Source organism: Stegastes partitus, unplaced genomic scaffold, assembly GCF_000690725.1.
Source record: "Stegastes partitus isolate 25-593 unplaced genomic scaffold, Stegastes_partitus-1.0.2 Scaffold635, whole genome shotgun sequence".
In the NCBI taxonomy this organism is placed as follows: Eukaryota; Metazoa; Chordata; class Actinopteri; family Pomacentridae; genus Stegastes; species Stegastes partitus.
Window position 1 is genome coordinate 264,957 of NW_007578366.1, and position 14,429 is coordinate 279,385.

The 14,429-nt window shown below is 42.0% G+C and overlaps 1 protein-coding gene across 1 annotated transcript in view; it reads left to right on the forward strand.

Moving 5' to 3' along the window:
- Positions 1-7,998: 7,998 nt before the first annotated feature.
- The window catches only part of aplp2 (amyloid beta (A4) precursor-like protein 2), a 64,444-nt gene continuing 58,013 nt past the window's right edge, over positions 7,999-14,429 (forward strand). Inside the window, exon 1 of the mRNA XM_008289775.1 lies at positions 7,999-8,292. Coding sequence (XP_008287997.1) covers positions 8,221-8,292 — 72 coding nt within the window. The 5' untranslated portion in view covers positions 7,999-8,220. The remainder of the gene's footprint in view (positions 8,293-14,429) is intronic.

The following is a 14,429-nucleotide window of genomic DNA, read 5'->3' on the forward strand; positions in this document are numbered from 1 at the left end:
AATTTACTCCACATAAATAGAAAAGCCTTTTCAAAATAAAATAAAAAGTGGAAAGTTGACAGAAATATCAGAATTGCTAGTGATTAGGGCCCACTGGTGGTCGCAGAAATGAACAGCAACATGAAATTAAATGTCAATGCAACATGTCAACATGACAGTTTTCTAATATAATTTACAGTCCGGAAACTCAAGCATTCAAACTCAAATAGTGAATATGTAATCCTGGTGAAGTTTATAGCTGATTTTGAAGGCGATTACTGTATTATTGGGGAATTCATTGCTACAGTTCATGAAATTGGCCACTAGAGGGAGCCAAACACTGGTGATTCTACAGACCAGGTGGGTCAAAGGTTTTGAATTTACTGCACAACATGCAGGTACAAGTTTTTACGTTATACCTACAGTATAAAATAAGAAACAATAGATAACTAAATTAGAAGTATATCCATGAAATCAATAAATACTGGTCTAACCCTTATGAAAATAAATTTAATCGTAACTTCATTTGTGTAGTAGTTTTTTTAAAAACAAAGTTACAGTAAGTGCTTTACAATAAAAAACAGATCCTGCAAGTATTCAAAAATATCCTAAAAATCATGAATTAAATAGTTACACAAATAAAATTAAAAAAATAGTCCTAAGAAGAGATTTAATACTGAGCTTGCTTACCTGAGTTCTAAAACTAGAAAGTTTCACAGCTGTGTCAAGACAAGTCACGTCTTCAGAGCTGTTAGTGGAGTTAGAGGATCTTAGACAGTGATGAGGCTCATAGGGAGTTAGAAAATCCCAGATACTGTCAGGAGTCTGCCCATCCAGTGCTTCCAAAACAAGCAGTAAAATCTTTAAATCAATTCTAAAACTCACCAGCAGCCAGTGAAGTGCAGCTCAGATTGGGGTAATATGGTCGCCTCTCTTGGAGCGTGTTAAAAGTCTGGCAGCAGCATTTTGAATTAACTGCAGTCTCTGAAAGTTTCGCTTGCTGATACCAGAATAAAGTGCATTACAGTAAGCAAAGTCGGGAGGGGATGAAAACACAAATGACCTTTTCAAAGACTACAGAGAAAAGTACGAACCTGATCTCAGTTAGCTCTGCCAACATGATGAAATATAGACGAGAATTTAATCATCTACAGTGGATTCAGAAAGATTTAGACCGCTTCGCTTTTTCAGCACATTATTGTGTTGTAGGTTTAATAATAAATGACTAAAATTCACATTTTTGCCCTTCAGTGTACTTTCAATAATTTACAATGACAACTTGAAAGTATTTATAGTCTTAAAAATGTATTAAATCTCCAAAACTCAAATCTTTCATTCATAAAAGTATTCAGAGCCTTTGCTGTGGCGCTTTAAGTCATGATCAGGTGCGTCTCGTTTGCTTAAATTGTCTTTCAAATGTGTGTAGAACTTGACTTGCGTCCAAAGGGGGCAAATTAAATTGATTGGACATTGTTCAGAAAAGCACACGTTTACTTAAGCTTCCACAATCTACACTGCATTAGGTCCGAGGATGTCTTTGTAGCTTTGAGTGTTCTTAGGAATATAGTGTGAAACAGAGCAAGTTTGGAACCATCAGGACTCTTCCTTCAGTCGGCCTTGCAGACAGACTTAATAACCAATCAATAGGGGCTTTGGTCAAGTTTCTCTTTCAGTAGTCTCAGTTCGCCAGCCTATTTTGTAGAACATATTACCACAGAATTTCAGAAGTCTTCTGCAGAGATGAAGGATCTGCTAAAAGTAACACCATGTCAGCATCGCCTCATCAATCAGGCCGTAATAGCAGAGCAGCTCGACGGAAGCCACTCTCAGTAAAAGACTCATGACAGGCTGCTTTGTAAAGTGTCAAACAGCATTTGAGGACTAAGATTCTCTGATCAGTGGATATAAAGAATGATCTCTTTGGGAAGAACTGCAAGAATGAGGTCTTTTGAAGGCCAAACACTGCTCATCTGGGGGCTAATACCATCCCAGGGTTCAGTGCATGGTGGTGGTATCATCATGCTGTGGGGAGGGGGAGGTTTCTGAGCAGCGGGGGCAGGAACACTGGCTTAAGGTGAAATAAAGGACAAACGCAGCCAAATACGCAGAAGTTCAGCGAATTGAGACTTCGACAACAGTTCACCTTTCAGCACAACAATGATCCAAAGCATTCAGGACAAGTCTGTGTCTGTCCTTGAGAGGCTCAGCCAAAGCTCCGACTTAAAGCCACAGAGCATCTGTGGACAAACCTGAAGATTCCCAACCAGTCTGAGAGGATCTGAAAAGGAAGAATGGGATAAACTGTCCAAGTCCTGGTGTGCAAATCTTGTAGAGGCTTACACAAGAAGACTCTGAGCTGTGTACCTGCTGGCAAACAGGCTTCTACAAAGGATGGAATTTAGGGCCTAGAAACTCTAAAAATGAAAGATTTCAGTTGGTTTTTAATACATTTCCACACGTCTACTTGTAGATTGTCATTATGAGGTACTGAGTGTATCCAAATGAAAGAAAAACACATTTTTTATCCATTTAAACTGAACTCTAATCCACTTTATGCCATTTGCAGACCTATAGTGCCACAAAGGTGACTTCAAACTCATTACCTGTGAGTTGAATATTTGGGTGAATTGTTTCTTAAAAAGATTACTCTCAAATGATATTGATGAACAGCTCAAGGCAGGGTCTGATTTTGAAGTTTTTTTGGACTATGTGACGAGGATGAATTTACAGCTACACAAGGTTCTGCCGAGATTTGGATTCATACAGTTAAAGAAAACGTAAAACTCGATGGATTCTCAGTGGACTGCTCTTACCTGGGGAGCTGTAAGGGAAAATTAATTCTCTACTCTGCTTTTTTTTTTCTTCTTTTCTGGAGGTGTCTTAACTGAGATACCTGGGGAATGAAGCTGACACATCCCTAGATTTATCTAAACATATGCAAATCCAACTCATTCCAGCGCGTCTCCAACAGCTCGTGTTTCAGAAATTATTATCCAGTCTGAGTATCCCGCCCGAAGCAAAAATCAAATTTACATGATGCTTTTTTCAATAAGCCATCAGAGAGTAATAAGAATGATACTCTAAGAATAAAAAAAAATCTAATCATAAAAAGCTAATGATGTTTGCGTGTGTGGATAATTACCTCATTTATAGGAGCAATTTAACGACGAAAATTGATTTCTTTTTTTTTTTTTGTCCGTCACATCCTTTGGAGATGTCCAACATCCATCGAGGATATATTTATGTAGTTGAAATAAGACAGGACGGATCTACATAGATTTGTTTTGAAATGGGTTTTATATATTCTGAATATGTTCTTGTTAACTAACTAAGAAACGTTCATCTTTATTTCTTTTGCTCCCAGTCAGAAATATCAAAATCTAGAGTGATATACCGACTTTTTCTTTTAATTTGAGTTTCCTTTATATCATAATATTGCTGCTTTTTCTCACAAACCACAAGTACATTTATATATGTTTATATTGTTGTCTACTTATATATTTAGTGTCTTCATAACACTCCATGACAATAAAGTTTAATTTAATCTGATCTAAAAAAAGAGAATCTGAATGCTTCTTCCACCACCCGTCTTCCTCTATATTCCAATATTGTGCTGCTTGAGTCAACTGTTGCACAAGACGGGCGTAATCTCTGACTTGAAGCATTTCAAACGCAACCTGAAATGAATCACGGTGACACAAAGTCAGGAGTTAATCCCGCGGAAAAGTCACGAACGCAGGATCTCTCATTATATGTTCACACTTAAAGTCGTAATAAGCGCAGAGGATTCACAGCTTTAAGCCTGTTATATACCAATAAAACTAATTGGAATATAATGAGCCTGTCTGTGCGCCAGCAATTGAAGGCTCAGTATGTCGAGGAGCAGCACGGCGGCACTGGAAGAAGTATTCAGGTGCTTTTAGTGAAGTACAAGTAGCAGTGTATATAAATATATAAAATATGCAAAAAAAACACAATCCTGGCATTCATGCTTCATCGGTGGTGATGGGAGGCTTCTAGAATATGTGTGAAGGCATTACGTTGAGTAGGATTTTTAAAAAAAGGAACTGTGCAGTGTGAAAAGATCAGAAAGTAATCAGATTACTCATAGATTTTGTAAAAATGGGGATTATTAGCAGGATTTTAAAATCTACTTTAAAATACAAAACGGCATTGTTGTGGAATACACTTAAGTTAAAGTTGGAATTTCTTTTCTTTTGTCTTCACTTGCATGTTTGGTGTTGAGGTAATCCCAAAGTGAAGTAATGAAGTTACTTTAACATTGTGATACTTGGATGCAACTTGTACTTGTATTGGAATACACATTTAAGTTGCCACTTTCTGTGTACTCAAATAAGATTTTAGCCATAATATATACATTTCAGGGTAATATTGTAGTTTTTGCTCCAACACTTTATTTCATATATCAGATAAATGTTCTCTTCAGCTTGTTGTTCATACAAAATACACAAATCATTCAATAGGATGATCAGAGATGTGTTAAAAACCTACAAACTAGCAATACCAGCTATAAAAGTAGACTTTATTCAAATCTAAATGCATCAGGAGCAATAATAAAGTATTGAAATCTGACTGTACTCTGTTTTTTGATAGTACTTTTCCACTTTACTCACAGAACTTGTACTTGAAGTGGAGTATATTTCCATGTTGTTGGGACATGTTCAGCTAATTAAAGGATCTAAATGCTTCTTTCACCACCGTGCTGGATTTACAAAAGCATCCCTGTGTGCCTGTATTCAGAATAAACACGTCCAATAAGGGAACAAATCATGAGTAATGCTTAACTAATGCATGACTCATGGCGGTTTGTTCCATGAATTATTGCCCGGACGCATCACAACGTCCTGTTGCTCAACATGAATGGGCGAGCGAGTCGCTGTCAGCTGTTGTGATGAATTCACACCTAATACATTATCAGTTAAATAACGATAGTTAACGGTTACTTCATACGTGAGCTGATGTCTTTGGCGTAACTTTGCAGTAGAACAAAGAGGTCATGCTCTGTTATAGTTTAAATTCTCACCTGGTAGCCCAATTTTATGCTTCCTTTATATAAATAAATACATTTCCGCCATAAATGAATGAAGGAAAGTTGAATATTGGTGCGATAACATTTGCTAGAATGCAGGAAATGAAGTCCCCATGTGTCAAATAGAACCTTTTTTCTATGATTGATCAGGATTCCACTTACACTTACTGGCTGTCATTTATATAATATAGATAAACACAGTCACATAAATAAGCCGTTACATAACTGCAGTCCAGCTTTTTTTTTTTTTTGCTGCATATGAGCTCATGTATGAAGTAAGTGTGAGTTAATATTCTTTCACTGCTGATCTATTCGGTCGAAGGTGAGCAGCAGGAGTTCATGATGCATCCGGGATTAAGTCATGCATTAAACTATCAGTTAGGCATTACCTAAGTATATGATTTTCACCCTCAATATAAAATATTACACATTTAACCGTGTCAGCGTGTTGAGAAAAGTGTCACAGTTAAGCCTCAACACAAGCCAGCTGTTGTGTCAGAGGGAATTTTCTGAGAAGTTTTGCAGGAAATGACACAAACAAGTAACTTAAAATGGCAAGACATTATATTAATGATAAATTTTAACTTTTTTAAACTTATTTTTATGTGCTTTTCAAAACATTTTTACTAAAAATACCCTATTGAAAATTATTTATGTACTAAAAATCATTTTAAGCTCATATAAAAATGCGGAAAATGTGAGTTAAAAGCACATTTTGGTTGAATAATTAGTTCAAATATATAAAACCAGATATAAGTTAACTGAACTTGAGAAAACAGGTTGAATAAATATATTAACTTGATTCAACTGGACAGTGGTTACAGACAGAATAACTTTCCTTTCAGTTAGCATTAAAGTCATCTTTTAAGTTTTGAGTTTTGAGTCAATACAAAGATTGTGAGGCTGTTTCAAGTCAACATGAAATAAACTGTCAACAACTGTAGAGACTGAATTCAGTTTTACGCTTTGTCGTGCTTGGAATAGTTTTTGGCTATTGTGAAAAGAAACATCCATAACTTCACTTAACATGTATGAAAGACAAACAGCAAGTTTCAACCGCGTCTGTTTTGTCAAAATACAAAAAAAACCCCAAGCATCTCTGGGCATTTTTAGTTCTCTAACAATGTGTTCTGGGAAGTTATGAATCCGTTGAGTGAACTTCATTCATGCAATTAGTTATTTTAAGTCAAAAATGCCTCAAATTTGAGGAGCTCATGTCTTTAGGTTCCTACGAAGCCCCGGAAGGGACGTGGAGAAAGAAAATTTAAAAAAACAGGGAGAAGAAAAAAAAAACAGAAGTGTCTTTTGCAAGATCTCACAAAACTTTCTTGGGATCTCGTAATGACTTATGCGAGATCTTGCAAAACTGTAGGTAGCTCCAGTCCAGTGGGTGGCGGTAATGCACCTGTACGCTGGATGCCAACCCCCAAATCTATAGAAGGTATATATACTTCTGGGTCTTTTTGGCAGTATGGAGAAACGACAGTGGAGGACACCCACCTGTACAAGAGTTTTGTTGAGTTTTTATAAAAATCGCCCCAAAATATAAAGACATTCAAGCAGTGCTTAGCAAGAGGCACAGTTTTTACAAAACATCCAATAAGATTGATTTTGCGAGAATTTTTATAAGATTCCGAGAACGTTTTGCGAGATCTTGCAAAAGATACCTCTATTTCTTCCCCCCTCTCCCTGTTTTTTTTCTTTCTCCATGTCCCTTCCAGGGTTCCGTAGGTTCGAGAGTGGTCTGGAAATGTAAAAATAAATAAATAAAAATACACATTTTCAGTTCAGCTAACAAGAAAGCTGCAAAACTCATATTTACATTAAGTAAACTACAAAAGATGAGTTGATTCGACTAAATTGAGTTATGATGTTTTACAGTGCACCTTTTCTCTGTGGCAAAACATTTATGTGCCTTCACAGCAATTAAACAGTTCCTACAATCGTTAACAAGCTTTCTCCACTGGGATTTTGACCTTTGAGGCCTTTCAGGCTTCCTTGGCATCACTCTGGTCTTCAGTTCCCTCCACAAATTGTAGACGGGATTCAGGAATTAGTTCAAATTTAACATTAACGTCTCTAACACAACGTCTTTAGTTGCTTCTTTATGCAATTTCCAGCCAGAATGAGCGTTTTGGTCAAATGAAAATGACCTTTAAATCAGAGTTTGGCATGGATATGAATAATTTAAGGTCTAATTTTAAGTGTTCTCATCAAAATCCATGCAAATGTGTATTACTGAGTATGTTGCTATGCACATTTCCTACTACTAAAATGCTGCTGTCTAATTTATTCATGTTTTGTGGGTGTAATGTTTGTATTTTGTCTGCTTTGTTGAGGGGTTTAAATTTGCATGCATCATATTTTCCAAGCTTTTTATGTTTTAATGGAAAATCGCAAACTGCAAAATACCCAGCCTACAAATAAACACAGTGGAGTACGAATAAAAATGAACGACAAGTCTAAATTTGGCTTAAGTGTGAACAATTTAGGGCCTAATTTTAAGTTTATCATCAAAATCCAGTCAAATGTGCATTAGTTAGTATATTATTACGCAGATTCTCTTTTACTAAAAAGCTATTTTATAATTTATTCAGGTTTTGTGCTTGTGATGTTTGCATTTTGTCTCCTGTTGTGTGGAGTTTGTTGTGAAGTTTATTCAACATACATCAGATTTTGTAAACTTTTTACATCTTGACCTGCAAAATATCCAGTTTACTACAAATGAATCTAGTAGGCCACACATTCCAGAGCTGTCCTGTGAAACATAGCGAATAAATAACGAAAACACTCGAATAAGTGCCTCCGAGTTGCCCGTCAGGTGGTGTTTTTGGCTGCTCGCTGGTTGGAGGACGCAGCAGGCCGCCTGGAGGCGCAGTGCGCTCCGCTGCGCGCTGCCGTGGATCAGACCAACCAGAGGAGGGAGGAGGCAGCAGAGGCAGAGCAGCCGCGCCACAGACACACAATCCACATTTCCAGAGGAGAGACCGACACTCTCAGTCCCCTCCAACATTTTCTGTCGAGCTCGGGTAACCAAACAAGCGGAGCAGGACGCGCTCTGCCTCGGACAGATCCGATCCGAAGATCCCCCAAGGACTTGTTTTGCTCTTCGTTCTCCCGGAGGTCACCTTACAAATATAGCTCACAGGATATAAGTTATTTACAGTAGCATAACCGGAGCTCCCTGGAAGATGGGTTCAGTCCCAGCGATATCTGTCCTCATTTTGGGCATTGTGGTTCCTGCGCTGGCCGGCTACATTGAGGTATGTGCATTTTATTTTCTCCTGATTTATTGTGCGCCAGGTTGCTCGAATCCAGAGAGGGTTTTTTTTTTTCCAGGCAGAAGCAAATCTTTTTCGGCCCCATTATTCTGTCCTCTGCTCACATGAGGCTCTCGTGGCTGATCCTGCCAACGAATCCACTACTGGAGGTGAAATATATTGATTAATCTTTAGCACTTCTGTCAGCCAAGACCCCCTCAAGTGCTGGTTAAAAATGAAAACATATCTGGGATTGTTGCCTTCTGTACAGTTTTCTCTGCGCTCCTGCATATTAGATCTGGTTAACTATTAATCAAGGGCTTCCAGGTCAGTCTGCACCGCCTTGCACGGCACTGATTGCAGTTTGTTGGTGAGTTGAACAATGTGGAGCCTGAGCGTCCTGGAAGGAGAATTATAGCAGGGTTTTTGTTTTTGCTGCAGAGATCAAATCAAAGACAACTGGCGCTTAGTCAGGCCTTTGGGGACACACAGGACCTCTGCAATGGATCACAAACAGTATGCAGCCCGCTCCACATCATTTATTGTAGCACAGGAGGAGGAAATCCTTGTAGGTGTTTCAATCTGTAGCGGTTCCTGTGTCAACAGGATGGACCCCCCTGGTACGGTTCCTGCTCAGGGGGATTCTTACGGTGTCTTATGTTGGTCTGTAGAACATCTAAATCCACTCTGCGGTTCATTCGTTGGAGCCAAATGGTTCCAAAATGTAGCACACCCACTCACACACGTGCACGCCTCGTACCTGCCTGATGTCCTATTTTCCTGCTGGCTCACCACTTATTGTCCCCGATGCCTGCAGTGTCAGACATGTGTGTCATCGGATAACAATGCACCCATTTTTTTTTTTGCCCCCCAGAGCAAACACCAACCAACCCACAACCCCCCCGTCAGAGGGTAAACACAAGTGTTCCTGCTCACAACCATGACAAAACATTTTAACAAGACGTCTCCTCCTGGCACTGTTGTGTGCAAACTACTTATCAGTTGTTTTTTTTTCCCTCTCCTGCATTTGCGACGAGAAAAAAAAAAGAAAAAGAAAAACCTCGGCCATTTTGAGGCAGTATTGGCTGGCATTGTGTTGAGGGGGGGTAAATAATGGTTATTATGCCCCCCAACAGAAATCCATGCTGCTGCACTCTCCACAAAGACCCCGTCCGTCCCCCCTCCACCCTCTGCAATGATTGCCTCCTCAGTCAGCCTTCCTAACCGCACAGACACACCGCTCGATACTGTACAGACTCTCCTGAGATGATTAATGGATGAAATCAATGAATTTTCCTGATCAGTCACCCAGATTAAATTGAGAAATTTATGGCGGCTGCTCGTGCATCTTGGCTGTAGGGGCGCATGCTGAGGGTTCCTGGGGTTTAATCAATGGGAGGACGAGGCTTCTCTCTTTGTTGCAGGCACAGAATCTGGATGCTCATACATTACCTGCAAACTGGAACACCTTGGAGCTGGAAGAAGAAGAGAGCAACCCCCCCCCCTCAAAATAGATAACCACATAGATGGATGGTGTTCAACCACAGCATCAGGTTACATTTGTCAGTAAAATTACACTCAGTTCTGTTGCATCCGAGCACCAAATTAAACAGAAAACCGACCCGAGCCAAAGCTGTTTGGCCCTTTCCTACATAATTGTCAGTATTTCGAACCGTGTCGAGGCCAGACAGCTAAAAAAAAAACAAAAAACAACTGCCTGCTTTTGACTCTTGCAGTTGTTTGTCAGTGGAGCTGCCGCTGTGTGCTGATGAGCAGCTGAGCTACGTTTCACCGCGCTGACAGGCCGACATGCTCTCGGACCTTGAGTTTGAGTTTATGAGGCGGTGAGAGCTTCTCGGAGATGGTTGGTTCCCTCTCTCGCCTATCCATTGTTCCTCATTTTCTTTTTGTTTGCAATCGCCGAGGTGTCGCTGGAATGAAGCGGCCCTCTTGTTTTGTAGTTCCTCCTTTTCTTTCTTTTTTTTTAAGCGTTTTGGGATTATCCAGCTACTTCAGCTGTGTAAACAGTTTTGTTTTGTCAGATACCTGTGAGAGTGCCAGATTGTGAGCTTTGTGTTTCTTCAGCTGTGTTTTACCCCCCTTCTCATCCGAGCTGCTCTGTGTCACAGGCTTTACAGTCTGCACCGGCTTCAAAGGGGGGGTTTTGTCCTGGTGGTTCCATATCCACAAGAAAACAATGATTCCAGGTTTATTTCAATTCCACTCACTCGTGGAAGAATCTGGAGTGAGCAGCTGTGTCTGTTCTGGAGCTAATTTGGAAATCAGACGAGAACCGTAAAGCAGGTTTACCCAGAGAATTGCATCACGCTGAGGCATTCGCTGATATGGCTCCCACTGGATTAATGGGATACAGAATATCTGGAACACTTAATGCATTCGGTACATTTTATTCTCTGCTGACTTAAGCAAGCAGAGATTATCACCACCATGACACACAGTGTAAAATAACAGCGTTATGCAACGCCACATGACATTTTTGTGCTCGTCATAAAATCCGCAAAAAATGTTGGTGTTTTCCTTCCAGTTGGCCCGTAGCATCGAACACACCAGCATGTGTCTAAATTCAAGGCATGACCGAGCTTGCGCAGCCTTAACTCGTGCTGCTGGAGCGACTTTGGCTTCGTGGAGTCTGTTTGCAAACATGTGCTCGTCAGAGGAATGTCCAGGCACGATCCAATCAAGGGAAGTGCAGCATTGGATGCTCGTGCGCCGGGAGCAGATCGGTTCAGCGTAACCCACAAAAAAAAAAAAGAAGAAGAAGAAAAATGGCTGTAGCGCTGTGCTTATTGCTCTGTGGTTGCAGTCCTCTTGCAGCAGCAGATTTCCTCTTATCGTTTCACAGTGTGCGTGCGTGCTTGTAGGCGAGCATTGATATTAAAGTGAGCTCCTGTGTGCTTTCATGTGTGTGTGTGTTTGTTCTGGATTTGGGCTGATAGTGAACAATTGCATGTGAATGGCTTCCCCCGCTCGCTTGTGATTGTCGGGGAACGGTCCGTTAGCAGGGCTCAGTGATTCTCCATGAGGGCCTTTTGTGTGAACCTGAATAGAGAACCCAGGACGTCGTTACCATACGGAGGTGATCGAGATACCGAGCTGTTGGAAACGCCGAGGGGGAGAGAGAGAGAACAAAAAAAAAGAAAAAGAAAAACAAACCAACAATCAGCAGCTCTTGCATTTGATAAAGATCTGTGAACACGTCGTTGTGGGTGGCAGTCTAAGCCTCCTGAAGGCTGTTTCTTTTCACTCCCCTAAGCTGCACAGATCGCCTTCTTGACCTCCACGTTCTGCCGTGTCAGTCAAGTTGAAGGCGGCTGAAGGCATGTGCGCCATCAGCAGAGAATCGGCCTCGCTCGCCCTTGAATTCGTAGATTAGCGCCTAAAACCTTTTGCTTTCAATTGTTGGGACAGCCCCATATCCTGTGAATCCTCTTAGCGACAAGAAATACTGGGTGCTTATAGATCTGCAAAGGGAGAGCTACTAATCCCAGAGCCCTGCCCCTACACACACTCGCCCACTCACTCATTTCCACTCCCCTGCAGAGGCAAACTAACTTCAAAGTGGCACAGAACACAGTGAGTCACCTGTGTGTAATATCGGCGGTGTTCGCTCAACACTGAAGTCTGATCTGTGCTCTATGACTAACAGTAGGAAGGGTTGTCTGATTGAATCTAAGCCTTTAATCTCTGTCCTTTCATTTCCTCAAAGATACCTTCCTGCCACTCGTCTACAGTTTTTCTGCCTCCGTCTGTCTCCGCCGTCTTTCCTTTCACCGCCTTGGCTGTTTCTTCCTCCAAGCTCGTGCATGTCTCCTGGAGCGATTCCATCGACAGACACACTCTCAGCTCATCCCGAGGATTTAAATAGAGAGGCCTCATCAGGCGAGCCTTGTTCTCACGATGCCGGGCTTTGTCTCCCAGGCTCTGCGTGCGCTCTAATTATCCCGAGCGAGCCGAGTTGCCTCTCCTCTTATTTATTTATTTTTTTATTTAGCAACTATAACCGCGCGGTTGTGTGTCTGCGTGGGTGTGTGTTTGTGCGCCCCGAATCCTCCTGCAGCTCGGCTCATCACATATTTAGTCAGTTCTTCTCGGTGCGAGATCCTGGAGCGGCGGGGACTTGGCACGGAGTGAGTGGGTTCAAATCGACACACCCATGACTGCACATCGCTTAAGTTGCATCAGGCCTCCTGCCATATGTAGGCCAATCTGCACGGCCGCGACAATCCTCCTCGTGCGCGCTTCTGCCAAGGTGAAACGCCGGCGCACCTGAGCCTGCCTGTGTGTGTTTGCGTGTGTGTGTGTTTTCGACGGCAGCCCGGCTCAGGCGCAGATGCACGAGGATTCCTTTTGTCGGTTCGTATGCCAGAGTGCTCAGGAATGCATAGCCCCAAGTGCAAACGCCTGGCTTTATTGTGCTGTGAGCAGCTCTCTTCCTGTGATAACACTGGAAGTAACCGCACAGTGGCGAGTTTCGGCGCACAAACACGTCCCCTTTAATCCCGCTTTCAAGAAAGGAGCCATTTCAGACGTTATTTTTTAATGTATTTCCTGCCTGACAAAGACAAGGCGGCCGACGTAGGTGGGTTAAACCCTGTCAACCCCCTTCTCGCGCTGAGTTTGTGCGTCCCTGTGGCTCTGTGAGTCACTCTTGCTGCTTGAGATTTTCTCCCCATGAATAAAATATCGGGTGTGCTATCTATGAGTTACAGTGCACTTGTATCTCTGCCTATGGCCCCGCCTGCCTCGTCGTCAGCGTGAGGAGGACTCGGCCCGCTGTCCCCTCCTGGTCTTCTTCAGGTGTGCAGCTCCTGTTTTGTAAGATCAGTGAGTCATGCGCAGGTTTGGGTGAGGCCTTTGCACTGATTTGTCTGCTTTTTTCTCTTTTTTTTTTTCTTGCACAAAGTGGAATAAAATGGAGGCAGGCAGCTAAGAATCAAAGAGCCAGTTTAACTATGAGCCAGCCATTGTTTCCTGCTGTGTGCACGCTCATCTGCACCAGAAAATGTAAGAGCATGAAGTACTCAAGGGCTGTGTTTTTTTTTTTTCTTTTTCGTTCTTAACTCGTGTTTGAACCCATCTTCAACTGAATTTTGTAGTATTCAAATAAGACCCAGTTTCTAAACTTCACTTATAATTGATGTCTTTGTTTATTTGCCTCTTTATCTCTTTGCAAGCTTCAGTGCGCGGGTGTGTCTGTCTGTCTTTGTGGGAATATTTGTGTCTCTTTCTGGATTATATGTCTCCATCCTTATTTTCCCCAGGATGCCGCACGCTGGGAGGCCGTATTTTGATGTTTTGGATCTTGGCGTCACGTCGGGTACGCTTTAGGATGTTATTCAGGGCGATCGCAGCCGCTGTGTCTGCTCTTTTGTTGTTTTGCGGTGATTTGAGACACACGAGAAGCCGTGTTTGATTAGCGTCTTCTCTTAACTTATCTGCATGCCCAGGTAGGAACACAAATACATAGCTGAAGGAGAACGTGGAAGGAGGTGGCGCTCTCGTCTTGATAAGCCCGCTGAATGACTGGCAGCCTGCCTCGCTGCCATAGTGCTTGGGGTTTTTTTTTTTGTTTTTTGCTGCACAAATGCTCCATCCTCTGCCAGGGAAAACCGAGCATGTTAGTTCCAGCTCCCTTCCTGTCCGTCTTCCTGCTCGCTGAGCTTCCCGTCTTTACCCCCGTGCCTCTAGTGGAAATGGTATCATCCAGAATGGAACCAAGGGCAGCGTGGACTTAATCCTGTTTCTTTTTTTTTTTTTTTTAAAGTTTATCCTCTTCTTTCCTCAGGAGAGTAGGGAGGGGGGGAAATGAAAATGTCAGAACGGTAAGAGATAGAAGCATTGCAGTGTAACTGTATACCCCCAGAGAGAGGCCTGTGCTGCTGCCGCCGCCGCTGGTGCTCAAGTATGTGACGGCCCTGTTAGCAGCCTGTCTGATACAGCATTTTCTCAAGGAGAAGGTGGCCAAGGACAAACAGCAACCCTGTAGGAGGGTCCACATGGGAGACAGACAGAACAAGGGGGACATTTCACCCACAAAGGAGGGAACGGGGAGAAACGAAAAAGCAGAGGCCGTAATAGAAAATAGATGAAAATTCCTCCTTTGAGTTTTTCCCCCTAAT